Below are 25,250 nucleotides of genomic sequence, written 5' to 3' on the forward strand. Positions count from 1 at the left end.
TTTTTTTTTCAATAATTGGCTCTCTATCAAAAATGACAATTTTTAAGAACTTTTTTTTGTGTGATTAATAGTCCCTGGGGCATGACCCAGAAGCCAAGGCACTTTTTAGGGGCATTTATTGGGTTTTAGGGCTTTAAAATTGTGTTTTTTGATTACCGAAGTTCGGGTCCCATTGAATTCAATGGGGTTCTGAAATCCGGGCCGAACTTTCGGGTAGTTCGGATGTTCTGGCCGAACCGAACTTTTCAAAAGTTCGATCATCCCTATTTACCAGATCACAAGGCCAGCTGTGCTATGATCTACCTGTACAAAGTAAATACTAAAGGGTTAATAAAGCACCATAAATCATATATTCAATTAGCATTTCTTACGTTGTATTTTTGGGTATTTGATCATTAGCAGGAGGCCCCATCGCAGAGTGGTAGTGGTTGTCTCCATTCCAGCCACAAAAAGGTTATCCACCAGAACACTCAGGTTGTCATTGTGGAAATACACTGTAGATTCTGACTTCTCCTGCACAAATAAAATAGACAATGAATGCCCAACTATAGACAAAACTCTTTTTCTGTGTCCTAATCAAAGAAAACAGAGTGCAAGGTTTGCCACTTCTGCTGTGAACACCAGCACTGGCTGTTGTTTATAACCTCTTCTGCCTACAGATCAGCCTGCTTCGCCATTTTTTTAAGTCCATTTAACATTCTGCCATTTCATTCAGCACTGATGAAGGGCGATTTTGTGACCCTTGAAACATTTTGGCTGTCCGAGACAACCAACGGTAAGAGGAATGCCCAGGCTTACAGATCCTCCTTCCCTCTGCATTCCTCTTGCCAAAGCTTGTCTGTGGAATGTGCTCACATCAAAGACAAGCTGCATCTCCTTCATAACTGTTGCTGTATCAGCCAAGACAGGAGAGAGGGTGAGAAACCAGTTACAAACATGGGACAAAGTGTTACATATACTTTGTCCCATATGCAACATAACTGTAAAAAAAACAATTCTAATCAAACTTGCAAGTGGCAAACAAAGTCAACTATTGTCATTTTTATTATTGAGGTAATGTAAAATGTATAAATTTATATATATACACACACAGTATATAAATATATACAGTATCTCACAAAAGTGAGTACACCCTTCACATTTTTGTAAATATTTCTTTATAACTTTTCATGTGACAACACTGAAGAAATGACACTTTGCTACAATGTAAAGTAGTGAGTGTACAACTTGTATAACAGTGTAAATTTGCTGTCCCCTCAAAATAACTCAACACACAGCCATTAATTAGACATTAATCATAATAAAATAATTATATAAAAATGTTTCCCATAATTAATTATTTATTACTATTTATTAAATAATTAATTATTGGCAATATTTTTATATAATTCTTTTATTCTGATTATATGGTGGGGTCCTGTTTTTTAGATAGATTAATCAGCTGTCATGTTGTTTTTTTATCGTTCAGTTTTTTATTAATGTGTATTTAATTATGTGTATTTATAGTATTTTCAGTATTACATTATGGCTGACAGAGATAGGGAAGCGGGCAATGTGAGCAGGCTTCCTGTTATCAATCATTTTATATTTTACTCCAAAGAAATTTGTGGTGCTTGGCACCTTACTCCTGCGCTCAGAAAAAGGGCTCCCAGACTACTCCTGTCACAGGACTCATACTTGGCATCCCTAATGGCTAGACCTTGCTGCCCTCTATGACCGGGGTAGTCAACATAACACTGCAAACAAAAACACAAAGAAAGGGCACACCAGCCTAGCGCATTATCCTCAATAAGGCCTTTATTATTATTTAAATAAAAGATGTCTACTCACAAACGGGTGATGTAAACCAGCATAACAGATTCAAACAGCAAAGTCCATAATAACAGAGTCCACAGTTTCAGTATTTGTTGTTGGCTAGACATCTTTTATTTTAATAATAATAAAGGCCTTATTGAGGATAATGCGCTAGGCTGGTGCGCCCTTTCTTTGTATTTTATATTTTACCCCTGCACCTACTTTTTGATCTTATTATGCTGAATCTGTTTTTATTGGGTCACCTTTGTATATGTTGTATCTGCCTTGCCGCTGTGACTCATCTGCATGCTTGCCGTGATACTTCCTGGATTGTCCGCTCTGGAGGGAGGCAGCGGCGGAGTGATTGGATGGCTAATGGGAGGGCGGTACCATGGTGACTATCTATTGCAGAGATGGCGTGTCAGCTCCACCCCTGCTGATGAAGTCGTTTGGTCGATGTAATGGGTATGGGGGTGGAGCCTGTTCACAGATGCCTCATGGCATCCCTGCCTGTCACTGTCATCTGTTATTCTTTAATAAATTGTAAAACGGAGAGCACTAGGAGCTTGGGTCTTTACTTTTAAACATGGTACCCCTGCCTTGAGAGAGGAGAAGGAGGAGGTGACGTTCCTAGTACCCCATTACTCTGGTAATACACACAGCGTGCCTGGCTTGATTTTCACCATTAACCAGACTGGGAGGTATTCAAGTTCTGTGAGAGGAGAAGGAGGAGGTGACGATTCCATTACCCTAGCACCTTACCGTGCACACAGCATGTCTGGCTCATTATAACTTGTGAGCCAGACTGGGAGGTGAGCTGCTAGCATTTTCATTGTCAGCACCCGGAGTCACATGTATGGGATTGGAGCACCAGCACCTTAATTGCATTTTTGCACAGCACTGAAGATTATTTTTTGATTTTGGACTTGGCACATCATCCATTTTAATATATGTTATTGTCCTTCACTTGGAGTTTTTTGTGTGATTATTGAATCACTGTCATATTATATATTCATTGTCAGCACTTGCACTTTAATCTCACTGTGCATAGTCACTATTTTTTGGTATTTGTTTATTTATTGATTCCTTCACTGATTTATAACTATTTCCTCTGGTGCTGCATTCATTTGATTATTTAATTCTATTTTGTGTTATGGGGAAGTATTGAATGTAGGCTGCCATTGGGGTTGTAACATAATTTAATTTAGGGGATTTTTGGCTAGCGCTGATTTTATTTTTACTTTACACTTGTCTTTATACTCCTCACCTGGTTGCCGCCACACACGCTTGACACCATCTGAACCAAATAAGTTTATCTTGCTCTCATCAGATCACAGGACATGGTTCCAGTAGTCCATGTCCTTAGTCTGCTTGTCTTAAGCAAACTGCAGGCTTTTTTGCGCATCAGCTTTAGAAGAGGCTTCCACCTGCAGACCAATTTCATGCAGTGTGCAGCGTATGGTTTGAGCACAGACAGGCTGACCCCCCATCCCTTCAACCTCTGCAGAAATGCTGGCAGCACTCATACCTCTATTTCCCAAAGACAACCTCTGGATATGACACTGAGCACGCGCACTCAACTTCTTTGGCGAGGCCTGTTCTGAGTGGAACCTGTCCTGTTAAACCTCTGTATGGTCTTGGCCACCATGTTGCAGCTCAGTTTCAGGGTCTTGGCAATCTTCTTATAGCCTAGGCCATCTTTATGTAGAGCAGCAATTCTTTTTTTCAGATCCCCAGTGAGTTCTTTGCCATGAGGTGCCATGTTGAACTTCTAGTGACCAGTATGAGAGAGTGAGAGTGATAACACCAAATTTAACAAACTTGCTCCCCATTCACACCTGAGACCTTGTAACACTAACGAGTCACATGACACCGGGGAGGGAAAATGGTTAATTGGGCCCACTTTGGACATTTTTACTTAGGGGTGTACTCACTTTTGTTGCCAGCGGTTTAGACATTAATGGCTGTGTGTTGCGTTATTTTGAGGGAACAGCAAATTTACACTATTATACAAGCTGTACACTCACTATTTTACATTGTAGCGAAGTGTCATTTCTTTAGTGTTACATGAAAAGATATATTAAAATATTTACAAAAATGTGAAGGGTGTAAATATATATATTATACATATATATACACATGCACACACACACAGTATATATAAATATATTGTATATATCGTTCTATTTATTGAATCAACAGGTATTTAGTATTTAGTAGTAAGAGTAAATGTCTACCACTTGTTGCTTTGCCAAGAAGGCATCAATGAGGTTCCTTTGGTCATTTATATCCAGTTCCTTCTTCTGTTTTGTAAATACCTCCTTTATGAAATCTTGTAATGATTGAAAATTTTCAAAAATTTTTTGATGGCTGCCAGGGAGTAAGCCTATCAAAGTTGGATAACTGTTGTAAAGCTTGAGGAAACAAGAAAAACACAAAAATACAAAAAATAGTTATACAACACATTGTATGCAGTATAAACAATAGACCCTGCTTTTTTAATATGTTTATTTTATTTCCACAATTGTGGTTTAGGATTTTAATTTAAGATTCACATTTATTTATAACATATATTAGCTAACAGAAGCCAGAGTGTAAGATAGGTACAAGTATACTTGGGATAGGATTGTGCTGGGGGACTTTGTTTATGTGGAAATGGCACAGGATTAAAATGCTATACTCAACAACCAGGTTAATGATTTACAGATAGCAAGTTGCATGCAGATCATAGTCCGTACTAGTAAAGAATGCATGAAAACTTCATGGGTTAAGGATTAGTGAAAAGCAACCCATAAAAAGCAGCCCTGCTTTTTACCTACAAACATCCAAGTTTGAATTATCCAGCTCATCCATCCCTGCTGATGTTGATACTTACTCTGACCATAGTACTTCCAAAGACCCTGATATTTTCATTAATAGAGTGCATGAGCTTTAGTATGATTGGATCATAATATTCAAATCTGTTTCCCAGTAATATAGACACAATTACATTGGCCACAGCTGTGTTGATGATGGTTAGATTATCAAAGGGATCCCCTAAAAACAAAAGAAACATCAGTTTAGCTGTACTGTAAGTGGGACAATAATGAAATCCAATGAACACCAAACTGACTAAAAAGAATGGGGGTTTTATTGAACACGGTGCACCCTCTTTTCTTATTAGCCACTCAGATCACTTCTGCCTAAAATAGAATCACTGGCTGCAAAAATTGATACCGGGATGATGCCGGTAGGTGCACCCACCATCCCAATATACCCACTGAAACGCAAGGACGTTACAGGAACATACATTTGGGGGAAGTGGTTAAAGAGGATCTTCATCTGCCCATCCCCACCCATTTTTTCTGTCACCTACTACTAGATGTTGTGTTGAGTACATTTCAGATACTCACCCACCCCGAGGATCCAGCATTGTCCTGCAGAGATCCTCTCTTCCTCCAGCACTTGGTTCCGTGCCACCATTTTGTTTTTGATGTCATATAAATGCCCACTGAATTTTCCTGGTTCGGTAGCATGCCTTCTGATGACTTTTGTGAATGAAGGACTTTGCCTCCTAGGATATGTGACATACATATCCCGGAAGGCATAGTGAGCACTGTGTACGTCATTTGCCTAGGCAAATAGGGTACATGGGAGGGGGCTGGGCAGCACTTTGTTTATTAAAAAAAACACACAACAAAAAAATATATAGTAGAGGAGGGGAGGAGAGGTAAAGAGAAAGGAAGTATTTACAGAGGGTGAAGATCTGCCCTAAACCCATTATCAGAAGTATGGCATGCCAGAATGCTAATAGCCATAATAAACACCATTGTAAAATTGCTACCCCAATAAACTTTTTGCACAGTTTAACTGGGCTTAATGCATATCGTAATTGGCCATTGTAAAGCCATTTAGAGCAACACACAGTTGAGTCTGGCTTTAATGTGCTGTGCCGATAGGGTCACCCACAGGGGTTAAGTCCTGGGAAAAAAAGTGTGGGAACTCACCCAAGATTTCCTCCCCCACCTGAAAAATAAAAGTGTGTGTGTATATACGTACTCCTTTTTTAACAAACAAAGTGCACCATTTACTGTAAAGTACCACTTTATGAGGACACCTCCAAAATTCACATGCATTAAATAAATAAATATAGCACAGATGTAACAACAAAATCATTTAACCTGTATGTCATACTAAAAAAAAAAAAAAACCCCACAATATGTGATAACTGTTCCCTCGCAGCGCATTTCTAAAACAAGTTGCAATGACTGGAGGCCCATTAAATGTGGCCTTACCAGTGCCCATTAAATGCAGCCTGACCAGTGCTCATCAATGCAGCCTGACCAGTGCTCATCAATGCAGCCTCACCATGCAGCCTCACCGGTTCCCATAAATGCCCAACAATGCAGCCTCATTAGTGTCTGGATAGATAACACACATCGGCGATCTCCCTCTGTGTCGTGGATCTTGAATTTAAAGTGGAGTTCCACCCATTTTTGGAACTTTAGATCTATGTAATCCCCTTTAAAATGGCTTTTACCAATGGAAACTTTTTTTTTTTTTTTTGCTAGTAAATACCTTAATTTCGGCTTTATTCCTCCTCACCTCACTTCCTGGTCCGATCGGCGATGACGTCATTCGGCGATCCGCAGTGTCTGCTGGGATGTATTCTATTCCAGAAATCTCGCAGTAGCTGTATCTGTACTGAGCCATGCCTGCCCCGCCTCCGCCCCGCCTCCGCCTCGCCTCCTCTAATTGAGTTGCATTGTATGAATGTATTAAGGCTGTTCTCTGCCCCGCCTCCGCCCCGCCTCCTCTCATTGAGTTGCATTGTATGAATGTATTAAGGCTGTTCTCTGCCCCGCCTCTGCCCCGCCTCCTCTCATTGATTTGTAAGAGGAGGCGGGGCGGAGGCGGGGCAGAGAACGGCCTTAATACATTCATACAATGCAACTCAATGAGAGGAGGCGGGGCGGAGGCGGGACGGAGGCGGGGCAGGCACGGCTCAGTACAGATACAGCTACTCCGAGATTTCTGGAATAGAATACATCCCAGCAGACACTGCGGATCGCCGAATGACGTCATCGCCGATCGGACCAGGAAGTGAGGAGAGGAGCAATAATGCCGAAATTAAGGTACTTACTAGCAAAAAAAAAAAAAAAAAAGTTTCCATTGGTAAAAGCCATTTTAAAGGGGATTACATACAGCTATGTATTCCAACCTATTAAAAATGGGTGGAACTCCGCTTTAAACATCCCGGCATTTTTTTTTTTAACTATATTAAATGTTGTTAAATTAAGAAGAGGAAACTGTCTCAATGGTGTGTAAAGAGCCCACATGAAGGAGGAGTTTTTTTTCTGTATTTTATCAATAGGATATAAAGACAGTTTAAGATGAGGAAAAAAGGATAGGTGTCTAGTCTCGGGTCGAGTAAAAGTATATTTGTAAAAATGAAGGGGTGGACGGGAAGGGGGCTGAGAGGGGAGAAGACAACGGAAAGGAGGAGGAGACCTTTTTTTTTTTCCTCCTAACTAATTCAGAACTCTCCCCAGCTCCCCCCCGGAACGGCTTCCCCTTAATAGCAAAATTGAAGGGGTCGGAGGTGGGAAGGGAAAGGAAGAATCACACCGGGGTAGTCCCCTAGTTAGGAAATCCACACAAGTTGCATATAGCAACGCCGTGTGAGATAAGGATAGGGTAACTATCCAAATTGACAGAGAGAGGAGAAGGACCTTGATAGGGACCGAACCCTCTCGTCTGCCAATTAGTTAGGGAAGGGGTTTTTTTTTTTTTTTTTTTTTTTGATTTCCTGAGTAAATAGAGATGGAGGAGGTAAAAATTATCTCTTATAATGTTAGGGGATTAAATGTACCAGAAAAAAGGCACATGCTATTAGGGGAATTAAGACAACAGAAAGTTGATATCGCACTAATACAAGAGACACATTTTAAGACAGATAAGCTACCATATCTTAAAAATAGGTTTTTTCCCTATTCATATCATTCCACAAACGAACAGACAAAATCAAGAGGGGTATCAATATTATTAGCAAAAGATGTCCCATGGACTTATCAGGATAGTAGGCAAGACCCGGAGGGAAGATTCCTATTTTTGAAAGGACGGATAGGCGAAACTCAGGTGACGTTAGCAACATTATACGCGCCTAACAAACGACAAGATAGGTTTATATCAAAGACCCTGATCAACTTAAGGAACTTCTCTGAAGGACAACTGATTGTTGGAGGGGACCTGAATATACCATTGATACCGACTGTAGATACCTCCCTAGGGACTTCGGTACTTTCCACTAGACTATGTAGACGAGTCCTGAAGATAATGCACGAATCCCAGTTGATCGATATTTGGAGACTACAACATCCCGATGAAAAAGACTACACGTTTTATTCGACAGTACACAAAAACTATTCGAGAATAGATTACTTTTTGATACCACACGCGCAATTACAAGCAGTCCAAAAATCATCTATTAACAATATCGCCTGGTCAGATCATGCATCTATAGCAATAATATATAAACTAACAGAGAACTCTTCACAGAAAAGACAGTTTTGGAGGCTGAACGAAAGCCTGTTACAAAGGGAAGAGATATTAAAAGAAGTAATACAGGAATAAAATGCGTACTTTGAGATCAATGACCAAAATGACTGCAATATGGGCACCCTTTGGGAAGCCCATAAGGCAGTAATTAGAGGTACCCTTATCAAGCATGGGGCACGTATAAAGAGGGAAAGAAATAAACAGATGTCTCAGTTACTGGAAAGACTTAAAGTGTTAGAAATAAAACATAAACAATCCCCAACGAATAGCATATATACAGACCTGACTATGGTCAGAAAGCAGATCACGGATTTGCTACAGTACAAAGCTAAAGCAAATATACAAAGGGGCCGTAAATTAAATTATGAAGCTGGAAATAAGTACGGGAAACTGCTTGCTAAGACAGTTCAGGAACAGAAGTTGAGATCGTATATACCCAATATTGTAACATCGGAGGGGATTAAAAAAACTCTACCAACACAAATAACTGAGACATTCGAAAAATGTTATGCCTCATTATATAATTTAAATAATGAGATACCATCACAAAGGGAAATAGAAAGATACCTAAATCAGTCCAATTTACCCAAAATCTCAGAGGAGGACAGGGAATACCTAGAGGAAGAAATTAGTTTAGAGGAAGTACAACAGGCAATAAGGAAAATGAAACCAGGGAAGGCACCAGGACCAGATGGCCTGACAACACAATATTATCAGCTATTATCCCATATTCTAGGACCCTACCTAGTAAGACTGTATAATGCAACAGGTCTGGACGGAACATTGAGTAGAGACACACTTACAGCACATATCTCACTGATATTAAAAGAAGGCAAAGATCCAGCGGCCTGTGGTAGCTACAGGCCGATATCTCTACTGAATGTAGATTTGAAGATATTTACTAAGGTGTTAGCGGACAGGTTAGCAAGAATATTACCAAAACTGATCCACCCAGACCAGGTAGGCTTTATGACATCAAGAGAAGCAAAAGACAATACCATCAGAATACTCAATTTGATACATATAGTAAATGAGAAAAAGACCCCTTGTGTGATATTAAGCGCCGACGCTGAGAAGGCCTTCGATCGGGTTGGATGGCCTTATCTATTTGCAGTACTTAAATATATCGGGATGGGAAATTCGATGCTAGATAGGATAACCAGAGTATATACAAATCCAATGGCTAGGGTGAAAACCAATGGCCTAATATCAAATGCGTTCCCAGTAAAGAACGGCACCAGGCAAGGATGCCCATTATCACCCCTCCTATTTGCCCTGTCACTAGAGCCCTTTCTTTGTAAGATCCGATCGAACCCAGACATTGAGGGAGTGAGGGTAAAGGGAAAACAATTCAAAATAGCCGCTTACGCGGATGATATGTTATTTTCACTGTCTAACCCAAATATCTCACTGCCAAATTTGATACGAGAATTCAAAAGATATGGGGCAGTGTCAAATTTGAAAATTAATTTCGGGAAATCAGAAGCTATGGGAGTAGGGATGACATCAACTCAAATACAAGCACTGAAAAATAATTATGAGTTTAAGTGGAGTGAAACGGCAGTGAGATATTTGGGGACACATATACCAACAAAATTGTCACGAGTATACGATCTCAACTTCTTACCCCTGATAGCAATGACTAAGAAACTGTTAGAACAATGGCATGTGGGGATGCAGTCATGGTTTGGTAAGTGCAACCTATTGAAGATGATTGTACTCCCAAAATTTTTATATCTCCTCCGGGCCTTACCAGTTAGGATACCAAGTAGATTTTTTGTAGTGATAAACTCATTATTTTCAAAATATATTTGGTCTCATAAGAAAACGCGAATAGCACGGAGGATATTGACCCTCCCAAAAAAAAAAGGGGGGCCTAGCACTACCAGACATAAAAGCTTATTATCAGGCCACACATGTGGGCAGGATTTGGGACTGGTGGCATAATGCAGAGACGAAAATATGGGTAGAACTGGAACAAATGCAAACGGATGTAAATTTGAAAAGAGCTATATGGTGCTACCAGGACCTACCCAAAAATCTAAAACAACACTTAATAATAGGGAACACGTTGCGTATCTGTACGAGACCAAATATATACTCCAAATTAACAACAGAGAGATCTCCCCTATACCCAATACTAGGTAACCCCCTATTCCCGTTGGGATTAGATAGCAAAAGGTTTACATTATTAAGGGAAAAGGGGCAGATACAGGCTTCATCATTCTTAATACAAAAAAAGTGGCCCCCAGTGACTGAACTGATGGATGAGGAAGGCCCATTTAACCTGCCATTTTGGCAAGCTATGCAAATATACCATTACCTGGGATCCATACCTAAACCAGAAGAGTTTTATAGGAAGCTAACCAGATTTGAGCAGACCTGTGTAAAACCAGGGAAACTAACACGCACTTTATCGGCTGCATATGGATTATTGATAGACCCAGAAGATCAACCAGAATTACCCTGGGTGAGAAAGTGGGAGGGAGATCTAGGTTGTAATTTGACAAAAGAACAGATCCAGAGGATATTGAGGTTTACCTTCAGTCCAATTAAATGCACTAAAATACAAGAGATGAACTACAAACTTATAACAAGAGGGTATATTACGCCCAAGAAATTACAAAAATGGTCTTTAAACCAATCCAACTTATGTTGGAGATGTGAAAAAGAAGTGGGCACATTATACCATATCTTTTGGACCTGTTCTAAGATAAAAACTTATTGGGCAGGGGTGAGATCTATAGTGCAGAAGGTAGTAGAACATGAAATAGAAGAGAATCCAGCCTTTTTTTTGTTGAATATCTCGGATATACCAGCAAGTAAATATGAGAACTCATTGATACCACACCTAGTAAATGCGGCTAAGGTAGGCATCCCGGGTAGTTGGAAAAAAACACAACCCCCATCGATAAGAGAGTGGATAAATAGGGTCGAGGATAATAGGAGATTAGAAGAACTAATCGCCACAACACAAAATAAACAGGGAAAATATGAGAAAATTTGGAAAGCATGGACTGACTTCCTAGACTCGGAAGAAGCGAAACAATATATGTAAAATAATTAGGGGAGGGAAGGAAGAAAAAAGGAGAAAGAAAGAGGAAGAAAAGAGGAGGTAGAAAAGATAATAACTAAAGGAATACCATCTCTATACACAGGAATATATATATTTTTTTTTTATTTATTTTATTGTTGGCTTGGGAGGGAAGGGAGGGGAGGGAGGGAAGAGGAAAGGGAAAAAAGGGGTAAAAATAAGGGATCTTGAAGGTATAATAAAGGAAGAAGTTATATTGTATGTTGTGACAGAAAAAATGTGTAACATGTAGAAGATTCTGTGTAATAGCTTGTCTGTACCTTTAAGATTCCTGAATAAAAGATGATATTGGAAAAAAATAAACATCCCGGCATGCCCGTCCTCCCCTCCCTCGGTCCTCCTCCTCCAGCAGCCGCTGTAACAAGGTCCCACTTCCTATAATGCACATCACACTGATTCAATTTGCCTGCATTGGATCAGTGTTCCGCCTATCACTGGAGCCGGTCTAAGAGGCGGGACTTTGTTACAGCAGCCGCTGAAGGACTGAGGGAGGGGAGGACGAGCGTGATGGGATGACAACCCCCCCATCAGGGGTGCACCGCCCCTGTTGACACGGACGTTCTTCCCTTCCTGCACACACAGCAGGGCCGATCCTTGGAGTCACAAGGGAACGGCGTTCCTGCTGTGGAAAAATTACAGGTACGTCTTTCCCATGTGTTCCTGCAGGACTCAAGCCCTGCTCCTTCCCTCCAGCATTGGTGGTCAGTGGCAGGCTGTACCCCCCTCTCATCCCCAGCATTGGTGGTCAGTGGTAGGCTGTAGCCCCCCCTCCTCCCCAGCATTGGTGGTCAGTGGTAGGCTGTAGCCCCCCTCCTCCCCAGCATTGGTGGTCAGTGGTATACTGTAGCCCACCCTTCCCCCTTGCATAGGTGGTCAGTGGCAGGCTGTAGCCACCCTCCCCCCCAGCATTGGTGGTTAGTGGTAGACTGTAGCCCCCCATCCCCCCTAGCATTGGTGGTCAGTGGCAGGCTGTAGCCCCCATCCCTCCAGCATTGGTGGTTAGTGGTAGACTGTAGCCCCCCATCCCCCCTAGCATTGGTGGTCAGTGGCAGGTTGTAGCCCCCCTCCCTCCCAGCATTGGTGGTCAGTGGTAGACTGTAGCCCCCCATCCGCCCCAGCATTGGTGGTCAGTGGAAGGCTGTCGCCCCCTCCCTCCCAGCATTGGTGGTCAGTAGTAGACTGTAGCCCCCCATCCCCCTGAATATTGGTGGTCAGTGGCAGGCTGTAACCCCCCTCCCCCCAGCATTGGTGGTCAGTGGCAGGCTGTAACCCCCCTCCCCCCAGCATTGGTGGTCAGTGGCAGGCTGTAACCCCCCTCCCCCCAGCATTGGTGGTCAGTGGTAGACTGTAGCCCCCAACTCCCCCAGTATTGGTGATCAGTGGTAGGAGGTTGTAGCCCCCCAAGCAATGGTGGTGGGTGGTTTACTTACCTGATCACTTACTCCTATTGTCGGGTCATTTCAGAGCAGCGCTCAGCTCTGCTACACAGTGAGAATCTCCATCCCCCTCTTCTCTCACCCGAGCGCTCTGATTGGCCGCCTGCGCAGTGTCAAGACTGACATCGCTCTGTCCCATTGGCCAATGCCTTCCCTGCCTGTGATTGGCTGCCGCCGCCTCCCCGCTCATCTTAGGTTTGAATATCCCGGCACGCCCCTCCTCCTTTCCCTCAGTCCTCCTCCTTCAGCAGCCTCTGTAATACCCGTTCACACTGATTCTATCACTGGAGCCGGTCTAGGAGGCGGGAGGAGGAGGAGCGAGGGAGGGGAGGACAGGAGTGCCGGGATGACACGCCCCCGGTTGACACGGATGCTTTCCCCTTCCTGCACACCCACAGCAGAGCCGATCCTCAGAGTCACAAGGGAACGGGGTTCCTGCTGTGGAAAAAGTGCAGGAACGTCGTTCCCATGCGTTCCCGCAGGACTCGAGCCCTATATAATTAATTTTGGCTGATTCAGCAGGAATCAGGCGCAGTTTGATCTGTATATGTCATCTTAAGACTCTTTATTGTGATTGTTACCTTGAGTGGTTTTCCTCCTTAAGGAACATTTGGGTCAAATATAATATGTGTTGGGGTTTGGTTATAAACAGAGTGGAGCTTCCCTCTGTAGCTATAAGAAGCCAGTAAAGTACTCATCTCTAAATGACTGCATATATTACAGAGCACATGGAATAAACTCACCCTTGTGTGATCTGAATTCCTGGATTAAACATACCACCTCCTCCTTAATTTTGTTCTCTATAGATTTCTTTCCCATTCCAAAATCACGTAGTGTTGAAATAGTGAATCTCCTCATCACCTTCCAGTTCTCTCCATGAGCAAAGGCAATGCCTGTATAGAAGCATACAAAAGAATCCATACATACGATATAAAACACATTTTTATTACCTTCTATATTCTTTCAAAAGCCTAAAATTGCATTGAATTCAACTCTTTAAATTCTTGAAATGAGTCTTGCCCCATGTTGGCATGGTGTCCTCCGTAGCATTTGCAGTGGCAGAGCAGTGTAGGACTGGCCATAAAAGGGATATTACTTTGATGCAGTTGGCCAGCCTAAACATGTATTGCAGTATGTGTAAACTAAAAAATCCCTGTTTTTCATTGCAAAGTTTTCTGGAAAGTGTGTATAGCAGTGTGCAGAGGGTTCATCCAGAATTTGTAGTGTTAATATGTTGTCACGCCCCTTTAGCACCTAATTGATTATATACATGTTCAAGCTATTGGGATTTGAGCACATGTACTCTAATGTATATCTTGTCTCTGTTGCAATGCAGGTCAGTGACCAGACCTGAACCTTGTGTCTGTTTTCCCCATGTTGCCATTGTGTCAACTGTAGCATTTGCATTTGCAGAGCAGAGTAGGACTGGCTATAAGAGGGATTGCTTTGAGGCAGTTTGCCAAGCATCAAATTTCTTTGAATTCAGCTATTAAATACTTGAAATTATGCAGTTGACCAGCCTAAACATGTATTGCACTATGTCCTAACTTAAAATCCCTGTTTTTCATTGCAACGTTTACCGGAAAGGGTGTAAATAAGTGTACAGAGGGTTTATCCAGAATTAAAGCAGATTTGTCACACGGTATTTGAAAGTTACCATTAGACTTTCAATGTTAATGCTTGTTTTATTAACTGGTGGGCACTTTGTAGGACTTATATGGGGAATAGAGGTCTGTGTGGTCATTTCTGGTGTGATAATACTCCCCAGTAGTGATGAGCCAAACACCCCCCTATTCGGTTCGAACCAGAACATCTCGAACAGGGGAAATGTTCTAGCGAACATGTGAGCTCCATTAAAGTCTATGGGACACAAACATAAAAAACAAAAGTCCTAATTTTAAAGGCTTAAATGCAGGTTTATGGCCCAAAAAGTGTATGGAGACCTGGGTACTGCCCTGGGGGACATGAATCAATGAAAAAAATGTTTTTAAAACAATCGTTTTTACAGGAGCAGTGATTTTAATAATGCTTTAAGTGAAACAATAAAAATGAAAAATTCCTTTAAATATCGTGCATGGGGGCCCCCTTAATGTGCCTGTAAAGTGGCGCATTTGTGCGATGTATGTAGCCTGCTGCAGCAATACTGACATTTCTAAAGGAAGAAAACTTGCTCGCGGCTATAATGTACTGTCGGCTCCCGGCAATACAGATAAAAAAAATGAAAAAAACGGCATGGGGTCCCCCCAAAATCCATACCAGGCCCCTCGGGTCTCATATGGATTTTAAGGGGAACCCCACGCCAAAATTAAAAAAAATGGCGTGGGGTTCCCTCTAGAATCCATACCAGACCCTTACCTGAGCACACAGCCTAGCTGGCCAGGATGGGGGTGGGGGCGAGCGAGTGCCCCACCTCCTGAACCATTCCAGGCCACATGCCCTCAACATGGAGGAGGTAGGTGCTTTGGGGCACCCACCTCAAAGCACCACCCCAAAGCACCTTGCCCCCATGTTGATGGGGACAGGGGTCTCTTCCCCACAACCCTGGTCTGTGGTTGTGGGGGTTTGCGGGGGGAGGCTTATAGAAATCTGGAAGCCCCCTTTAACAAGGTGGCCCCCAGATCCCGCCCCCCATGTGAATGGATATCGGGTACATCATACTCCTACCCATTCACCAAAAAAGTGTACGAAAAAAATAAAGACAAAAGCCAGTTTTGAACAAGTCCTTTCTTAAAAAATAAAAAATAATGTCCCCCAATGATTAGTTGCCCACCCGAAAAATAGAAAAAAAAAAAAAGAAGAAGCTCCTGCTTCTTCAGATGCTTCCTGCACTAATGAGCTGTTTGAGTTTGACAGATCTTTTATAGGGATCTGACGTCACAAGCCGCCCCACAATGCACTGCCTAGGTGCAGTGAAAAAATGACTGATGTCAGTAATTTCTGCTATAAAACATATCCAATAAAAAAAATCAAAATAAGATTATCGGCAGGTGATGGCAGACATCAAATTTGCAGTACCCACTGATCAGCTCCCGCTGTGTGTAATCACAACAGGAGAGAGCTGCCGGGTCGAGCATTTGTGTCCGCTACCCGGAAGTGTAGGATCACGTATTCATGCATGGACCTGCTCACAGCTGCCGCCCTGTAGCAGTAAAACTGCTATAGAGTGGTCAGCAAGTGGTTAATATGTAACATATATAATTTCCACCTTTGTAATTTACAGACTGTGATTTAGGAATAATATATTTTGATTTTGTTAAAAAAAAAAAAAAAAAACAGTACCATATCCTTTGGTTGTTTTAGCAAATAGTGGGCCATCTGGTCTTTCATTAAATTCTTCAGGGTGGTTCATTAGTGCATCTTTTATGGTGTCATAACCACATAAGACAACCATCTTCTCCAAACCCAGCTGGATACTAAACACTGGACCATATTTCTTGGATAGCTATAAAAACAATAAACCACATTATAGAGATAACAAATAAAGAGCACAAATCTACCCCAAAAAAAACATTGTAAACTGATGCTTACTTGACATAGCAGGTACATCTAGGTATATTCACGCTGCCTTTGACCTTCTGTGGAGCGTGCTGAAACCTTCAAATCTAGGGCATTCTGACATAAAAATATTGACCACCTTCTGTGCTTTCTGGGGCCTCCTCTTATCTCATGTGTAGAGTTGAGCGGACATCTAGATGTCAGTGTTCGGCGGGTTCGGCCGAACTCGAAAAAAAAGTCCGGGTCCGTGTCCCGGGCTTTTTCCAAACTTTACCCGGACACCGAACCCCATTGAAGTCAATGGGGACCCGAACTTTCAGGCACTAAAATGGTTTCTAAAACACCAATGGAAAGGGCTAGAGTGCTGCAAATGGCAGCAAAACGTAGTTAAGAGCATGGCAAGTGCTCTGCAAACAAATGTGGATAGGGAAATAACTTAAAACAACAAAAAAAAAACAGAAAAATAAAATAATTTTCTTCATCTGTGAAGGACGAAGCCCATATGGAGTAGGAGGGAGGTTGAGGTGGTGGTGGATGTGGCGGTGTAGGTGGAAGTGGCGGTGGAGGAGGACGAGGTAGCCAACACTGCTTTTTTTCTGTCATTTTAAATTAGGGTACACCCCAAAAGAGTGAGAAAGATTAAAAATATAACAATGGCTGGGTAAGGTCGGTATCCATCTCTATTCTGCACAAGGTACGGAAAAGTCCTGTGGGATCCATGCCTGGTTCATTTTAATGATCGTGAGCTTGTCCACATTGTCTCTGGACAGGCGGTTGCGCTTGTCTGTGATAACGCTCCCAGCCGTGCTAAATACACGTTCAGATAATACACTGGCTGCAGGGCACGCCAGCACCTCCAAGGCGTAAAGGGCAAGCTCAGGCCATGTGCCAAATTTGGAGACCCAGAAGTTGAAGGGGGCAGACCCGTCATTCACTACATGTAGGCGTGTGCACACATACTGCTCCACCATGTTGGTGAAATGCTGCCTCCTGCTAAGACGTTCCATATGAGCTGCTGGTGCTGCTGTTTGTTGTGGCGTGCTGACAAAGCTTTTCCACATTTCGGCCATGCTAACCCTGCCTTCTGAGGTGCTGGCGGTGCCATGGTTGCGTTGGCGACCTCTTCCTCCTCCTCCATCTCCTCCTCTGCCTTGGCCTTGTGCTTCCACTGTGGAAATGCCAGCAGCATCGCGTCTACCAGCGTGCGCTTGCACTCGCGCATCTTGCGATCATGCTCCAGTGAGTGAATTAAGGACGGTACGTTGTCCTTGTAACGGGGATCCAGCAGCGTGGCCACCCAGTAATCAGCACAAGTTAGAATGTGGGCAACTCGGCGGTCGTTGTGGAGACACTGCAGCATGTAATCGCTCATGTGTGCCAGGCTGCCCAGAGGCAACGAAAGGCTGTCCTCTGTGTGAGGTGTATCGTCTGTGTCCTCTGTATCCCCCCAGCCACGCACCAGTGATGGCCATGAGCTGGCCTGGGTGCCACCCTGCTGTGAACATGTTTATATCTCCTCCTCCATCTCCTCATCCTCCTCATCCTCCAGAACTGTGCCCCTGCTGGACAATTGTGTACCTGGCGTTTGTGGGTGCAGGAACCCACCCTCGGAGCCACTTGTGAATGACTGCCCTGAAAGCCTTGGAAATTATCCCTCTTCCTCCTCCTCCTGTGCCACATCCTCTTCCATCATCGCCCGAATCGTTTTTTGAAGGAGGCATAGAAGTGGGATAGTTAAGTACTCAAAACAGCGCAACAAGGCACACAGGTCTCGCATGGAGGCCCAGTTATTGGTGGTGAAGTGGTGCTGTTCCGCAGAGCGACTCACGCGTGCGTGCTGCAGCTGAAACTAGACTATGGCCTGCTGCTGCTCGCACAGTCTTTCCAGCATGTGCAAGGTGGAGTTCCACCTTGTGGGCATGTCACATATAAGGCGGTGAGCGGTAAGGCCGAAGTTACGCTGCAGCGCTGAAAGGTGAGCAGCAGCAGGGTAAGAACGCAGAAAGTGCGCACAGACGGCCCGCACTTTCTGCAGCAGCTCGGACATATCGGGGTAATTTTTAAGGAACCTCTGCACCACCAAATTCAGCACATGCGCCAGGCAAGGGATGTGCGTCAAACCGGCTAGGCCCAGAGCTGCTATGAGATTTCGCCCGTTATCGCACACCACCAGGCCGGGCTTGAGGCTCGCTGGCAGCAACAACTCATTTGTCTGCTGTTCCATGCTCCTCCACAACTCCTGCGCGGTGTGTGGTTTTTTCCCCCAAACAGGCAAGTTTTAAAACTGCCTGCTGTCGTTTACCCCTGGCTGTGATGAAGTTGGTGAAGGTGTTACGCTGAGCGGATGAGGAGGCGGTAGAGGATGAGAAAGCGGAGTAGGAGGAGTTAGGAACAGGAGGCAAACTGAAGCGCCCTGCAATCCTCGGTGGTGGAAGGACATGCGCCAAATTGCTATCCGCCTCAGGCCCATCTGCCACTGCATTTACCCAGTGTGCCGTTAGGGAGATATAACGCCCCTGACCGTGCTTACTGGTCCACGTATCGGTAGTTAGTTGGACCTTGGCACAGATGGCGTTGCGCAGTGCACACCTGATTTTTTCCCCCACTTGGTTGTGCAGGGAAGGGATGGCTTGCCTGGAAAAGTAGTGGCGGCTGGGCAGGACGTACTGTGGGACAGCCACCGACATAAGGCTTTTAAAACTGTGCGTCTCCACCAGACGGAATGACAGCGTTTCAAAGGCCAAGAATTTTGAAATGCTGGCATTCAGGGCCATGGATCGTGGGTGGGTATAGGGGTACTTCCTCTGAAGTGTTTGGGAGATGGAAAGCTGAACGCTTCCACGGGACATTGTGGAGATGGTTGGTGACCCAGGTGGTGGTGTTGCTGACAGATCGTCTGTTTGCGGGGTGGCAGGTGCCGGTATCACTACAGAGGTGGATGAAGCGGCCGAGCCTGCAGCAGAAGAGGAAGCAGGAGGAGCCAGAGACCTTTCTTGGTTTTGAAGGTGTCTACTCCACTGCAGCTCGTGCTTTGCACTTGGATGCCTGATCATGCAGGTTGTGCTCAGGTTGAGAAGGTTTATGCCTTGTTTCAGGCTCTGATTGCACAGGGTGCAAACCACTCGTGTCCTGTCATCAGCACATTTTCTGAAGAACTTCCATGCTAGAGAACTCCTTTGAGCTGGCTTTGGTGTGCTCGGTCCCTTGCTGAGTTGGGCAGTAGCAGGCGTAGTGTCTAGGGCACGGCTGCTCCGCTTCTGCACCCTGCTCCCTCTTCTGCTGTGCTGGTGGCTCTGTGCGATCACCGCCTCTTCCTCCAAACTACTCAGGTCACCTGCATGACCTTCATTCCATGTGGGGTCGAGGACCTCATCGTCCTCCACATCATCTTCCACCCAGTCTTCACCCCTGCCCTCCTTGTCGGTCTCCACAATTCTGAGTGCCGCAGCAGTTGGCACCTGCGTTTTGTCATCATCGGAGACATGCTGCGATGGTCCTTCCATGTACTCATCTTGAGAAATAAGTGGTTGGGCATCGCTGCACTCAATCACTTCCACTTCTGGGGCAGGGCTAGGTGGATGGCCCTGGGAAACCCTGCTGACAGAGTCATCAAAAAGAAGAAGAGACTGCTGCATGACTTGGGGCTCAGACTGCTTGCCTGATTTGCAAGGGGGTGAGGTGAAAGACGGTTGGACATCGGCTGCAGGTGCCAACTCCGACCTTTCTGCAGTAGACTAGGTGGGAGACAATGTGAAGGAACTGGAGGCACTGTCAGCAGCAAACCAATCTACTATCGCCTCTACTTGTTCTGGCCTCATCACTTCTAGAGGTGCATGATGCCCTACCAAATACTGCTGCAGGTTCTGTCGCCTACTCACACTTGAGGAAGGTGTTTCACTTGTGCTTGTAGCTGGCACAGATCGACCACGTCCTCTCCTTGCAACAGGAGCTCTACCAGCAGCACCACGACCCAGGCCACGGCCCCTATTTGACGGTCTCCTCATATTTCTTTAATTTATGATCTTGCCCTAGAAAGGTGTTTATTGAATAGCGGAACAAAACAACAACAGTATCGCACGGGTGTATCTCACAGTCAAATATGCAAACTATGCCGCAATTTAAAATTTTTTTACCCCAAAAGGGTGTTTATTAAATAGCGGAATAGAAAAACAGTATACAAATACAACGGGTGTATCTCACAGTCAAATATGCAAAGTATGCCGCAAATTTAATTTTTTTCACCCCAAAAGGGTGTATATTGAATAGCGGAATAGAAAAAAGGATATAAAACGGTGTATCTCACACGTACAAACACAGACTAGGCCCCGATTACAATTTTTTGTACCCTAAAGGGAGGATGAGTAAGAGGAGTAGGAGGAGTTCAGAACAGGAGGCAAACTGAAGTGCCCTGCAATCCTTGGCGGTGGAAGGAGATGCGCCAAACAAATTTAAAAGGGGTATCTCACACGTACCGATACAGACTATGCCGTAGTTTAATTTTTTTCACCCCAAAAGGGTGTATATTGAATAGCGGAATAGAAAAAAGGATATAAAACGGTGTATCTCACACGTACAAACACAGACTAGGCCCCGATTACAATTTTTTGTACCCTAAAGGGAGGATGAGTAAGAGGAGTAGAAGGAGTTCGGAACAGGAGGCAAACTGAAGTGCCCTGCAATCCTTGGCGGTGGAAGGAGATGCGCCAAACAAATTTAAAAGGGGTATCTCACACGTACCGATACAGACTATGCCGTAGTTTAATTTTTTTCACCCCAAAAGGGTGTATATTGAATAGCGGAATAGAATTTTTTTTATAAAACGGTGTATCTCACACGTACAAACACAGACTAGGCCCCGATTACAATTTTTTGTACCCTAAAGGGAGGATGAGGATGAGGAGTAGGAGGAGTTTGGAACAGGCAGGAGGCAAACTGAAGCACCCTGCAATCCTCGGCAGTGGAAGATGCGCCCCAAAAATTGGAAAGGTGTATCTCACACGTACCGATACAGACTATGCCGCAATTTAATTGTTTTTACCCCAAAGGGTGTAGATTGAATAGCGGAATAGAAAATATGATATCAAAAGGTGTATCTATCTCACACGTACAGACCCAGACTAGGCCCTGATTACTATTTTTTGTACCCTAAAGGCAGGATGAGGAGTAGGAGGAGTTCGGAACAGGCAGGAGGCAAACTGAAGCACCCTGCAATCCTCGGCGGTGGAAGATGCGCCCCAAAAATTTGGAAGGTGTATCTCACACGTACCGATACAGACTATGTCGCAATTTAATTCTTTTTACCTCAAAGGGTGTAGATTGAATAGCGGAATAGAAAATATGATATAAAATTGGTGATTTTTCAATAGCACATGTGAACACAGCAGTGTCTTATGTTTTATGTCACGGTCAGTTCTGCAGCAGGCTATGAAGGGAAAAAAAAAGAAAATTCCCCTTTAAGTTTGTAATTTTTAAATAGATTAGTACAGACTATGCCACAATTTAATTTTTTTCAACCCAAAAGGGTGTATATTGAATAGTGGAATAGAAAAAAGTGTATAAAATTGAAAATCACTCAACAGCACATGTGAACAACATAGCAGTATCTTATGTCACGGTCAGCTCAGAGAGAGTGAGCAGCAAGCAGGCTATGAAGGGGGGGGAAAAAAAAAAATTCCCCTTTAACTTGTAGTAAAATATAGCTGATGAACGCTGCACACAACTGACTGATAAAAATAGATTTTTTTCTCCCTCCTCCTCAGTGGGCTCAAGTGAGGGCAAAAAGATCGTTCACTGCACCACCCCCCACACAGCAAAATCGATGTTGACTGTCCCTGCCTAATCTCTGCAGCCTGTCCCTAAAATGCTCAAAAAGATTGTTCACTGCACCACCCCCCACACAGCAAAATCAATGTAGACTGTCCCTGCCTAATCGCTCCAGCCTGTCCCTAAAATGCTCAAATAACTTTCCCTGCCTACACTCCGACCTGTCCCTGCATTCTTTTCGGACACAATACAATTTTTCACTGTCTGTCCCCAATCAGCAGCCAGCACGTATGATGTGTGCTCTCTCCCTAAGCTACAGCAGAATGACGCAGCGCGCTGGGGCTCTCAAACTTATAAAGACATGGTCACATGCTTCAGATGGCCAATCACAGCTACTAATACATTAGTAGGCATGGCTGGGATGGCTTAATGCACACCAGTTAAACGCTTGTTGATTGGCTGTTGAAAGCCCGCCATTAAAAGCGCGCCATTACATACAAAACAGGAAACAAAAATCCAATTATTCGGTACGAACACGAATAATACAGTCCGTGTTCGCTCAACACTACTCATGTGCCTTACTATTGACTTATTTTTTGTGATGGATGTCTTCATTATCCAAAAGTAAGGCATATGAATTAGGAGAGAGTCAGAGACCGTAATCACAGAATTTAGCTAAAGTACTGAATTGTTCCACAATGTGGACTCATTGTCAGTTTACTGTTTTTTTTTTTTTTTAGGCCCACATATGATCAATTATGAAAGTGTTATGAGAACAGTTGAGTACTGTCCATACTTTTTTTTTCTAGACTAACATCCAAATTTTCTGGACAAGCTTTCAGGGTGTGTCTCTTTCTTCAAGGTCCATGCAGAACTAATAAACAATATTTTAGCAAAGTGTTAAATAGGAAAATCTCTAGTAAAAAAGTAAAAAAATGCAAAAAAAAAGGAGAAAAAAAAGACACAGGCAATTGTACACAGCAATTGTAATTCAACTTGGATAGTAGACAATGTACAGCAATTACCACCAAATACACTTCTAGTTACTATGGATGTAGAATCTCTGTACAGTAACATCCCTCACAAGGATGGGATTGCTGCATGTAACAGATTCTTATCTTCACTATACCCCAAATACAAAGCTGAGGATGTTACACAGCTCATTGAATTAATTCTCACACACAGCTACTTCACTTTCAAAAATAAATCTATCTTCAGTTTACAGGTACTGCTATGGGAAGTAAAATGGCACCCCAGTATGCTACCTTATATATGGCTGACCTAGAGGACAAATTCCTAAACAGCAAACAAAAAACATACAGATACTATCCTTATATTGATGATATTTTAATCATATGGACAGAAGGTGAACAAAATCCAAAACTATTTTTCTCATTGACCAACACATTTTACCAATAAATCAAACAAAAAATGGATTATTCAAACACACATCAACTTCCTAGACACTACATTATAAATCAAGGATGACAAGCTGCACACCTCAGTATACAGAAAACTCACTGACCAATGTAACTATCTCCACAGTTCCAACTTCCACCCGCAACACGCCATCATACACAGCCAGGCCATCAAATACCACTGAAAATGCTCAGACACAGAAGACAGAAATAAATATCTCAGAATACTAGCAGATTCCTTTGATAAGAAAGGTTACAAGGACAAAACCATCAACACAAGCATAACACGGCCCTGAAAACCTGAAGAGAAAATCTCCTCCAATACAAAGAGAAAAACAAATAACCGTGTACCTCTAGGGACCACATACAATCCAGCACTAGAAGGGATAAATAAGATAATCAAAGATTTACAACTGACAGACAACAGAGGATGAAACTCTGAAAGAAATATTCCAACAACCCCCAATACTGGCTTTCAAATAATCACCCAACCTCAGAAATCGAATAATCAGCCGTAAACTTCATTCTGATTATGAAGTCACAAATAGGCATGATCGAACGGTTCGGGTCGACCATCGGTTCGGCCCGAACATTGGGTGTTCGAGGTTCGGACGAATTTAGAACTTTTTGCCCAAAAAGTTCGGAATTCGGCAACCAGAACCGACCAAAATGCAATGGTTCAGGAAATGGGCTTTAAAAGCCCGTGATTGGACCAGAACCATTAGCAAAAGCCAATTGAGGGGGCAGGAGAATGCTAGGAATGTGATTGGAGTGACTAGGGGGTCCCTAGACCAATCATTAGTGAATACGCCCCCCAGTATATAAGATAGCCCCCGCCAAATTCCTAGCATTGTTATACAGGACATGGAAGAGAATGGAAGCAGTTCTGTTAATTTTACTTTAAAAGTGTCATTTAGCATTTATTAGTGTGAGGAAAGGGATATCTAGTGTAGTTAGAGTGCTCCTTTACACTTTAGTTAGCTTCAAAAATTTAGTTTCTGTAGGGAAAGTGTGAAGTGTCAGGGTGACCGTAATGTAGTGTAGGGTTAACTGACTGCTATGGCAGGGTGACCGAACCCTTCCATATCAGGGTGACCGTAATGTAGTGTAGGGTGAACTGACAGTGACTGCTATGGCAGGGTGACCAAACCCTTCCATATCAGGGTGACCGCAATAGAGAAAATCTAGTTTCTCTTGTGTCACTTTCGCTGCAGGGATATGGCTTCGCTGCGGCCAGCATTTTTGAGTGCAGGCGTTGCTAGTTCTTTTTTGAGCAAATGTTTGGAGTCAGACATGACATCTGAACATGTGTATAGGGGGTATATATACACACCCATGTCTGTATATATACACCTAGACATATATAGGTGTGAAAGGAGCAGAAAAAACTACTTGCGCTAATGAAATAATTAACACCAATATATTTCTGCTCCTATCACACCTATATATGTTATTTCTGCTCCTATCACACCTATATATGTGTAGGTGTGTAAATACACATAAGTATGTGAGTATATACACCACTATACACAAGTTCAGATGTTTTGCCTGCCTCCAAAGAACACAAAAAAATGCCCAAAAAAACGCTAGCGTCAAAAAAAAAAACGCCCAGGTGTGTTGTTGCAGGCATTTTTTGGGGGTTTTTGGAGGCAGGCTAAACATCTGAACTTGTGTATACGGGTATATATACCATTATACACAAGTTCAGATGTT

General features: G+C 43.4%; 1 protein-coding gene across 1 annotated transcript in view; it reads right to left on the bottom strand.

Moving 5' to 3' along the window:
- LOC309550374 (uncharacterized protein) overlaps nucleotides 1-25,250 on the bottom strand; it is a gene marked incomplete at its 3' end in the record, with an annotated part of 214,372 nt that overhangs the window by 118,423 nt on the left and 70,699 nt on the right. The window contains exons 3-7 of the mRNA XM_082250769.1: nucleotides 16,141-16,303; nucleotides 13,605-13,754; nucleotides 4,670-4,830; nucleotides 4,032-4,208; nucleotides 372-513 (exon numbers count right to left, since the gene is read on the bottom strand). Coding sequence (XP_082106895.1) covers nucleotides 372-513; nucleotides 4,032-4,208; nucleotides 4,670-4,830; nucleotides 13,605-13,754; nucleotides 16,141-16,303 — 793 coding nt within the window. The remainder of the gene's footprint in view (nucleotides 1-371; nucleotides 514-4,031; nucleotides 4,209-4,669; nucleotides 4,831-13,604; nucleotides 13,755-16,140; nucleotides 16,304-25,250) is intronic.

Source organism: Pelophylax lessonae (assembly GCF_965119305.1).
Source record: "Pelophylax lessonae genome assembly, chromosome: 3".
In the NCBI taxonomy this organism is placed as follows: domain Eukaryota; kingdom Metazoa; phylum Chordata; class Amphibia; order Anura; family Ranidae; genus Pelophylax; species Pelophylax lessonae.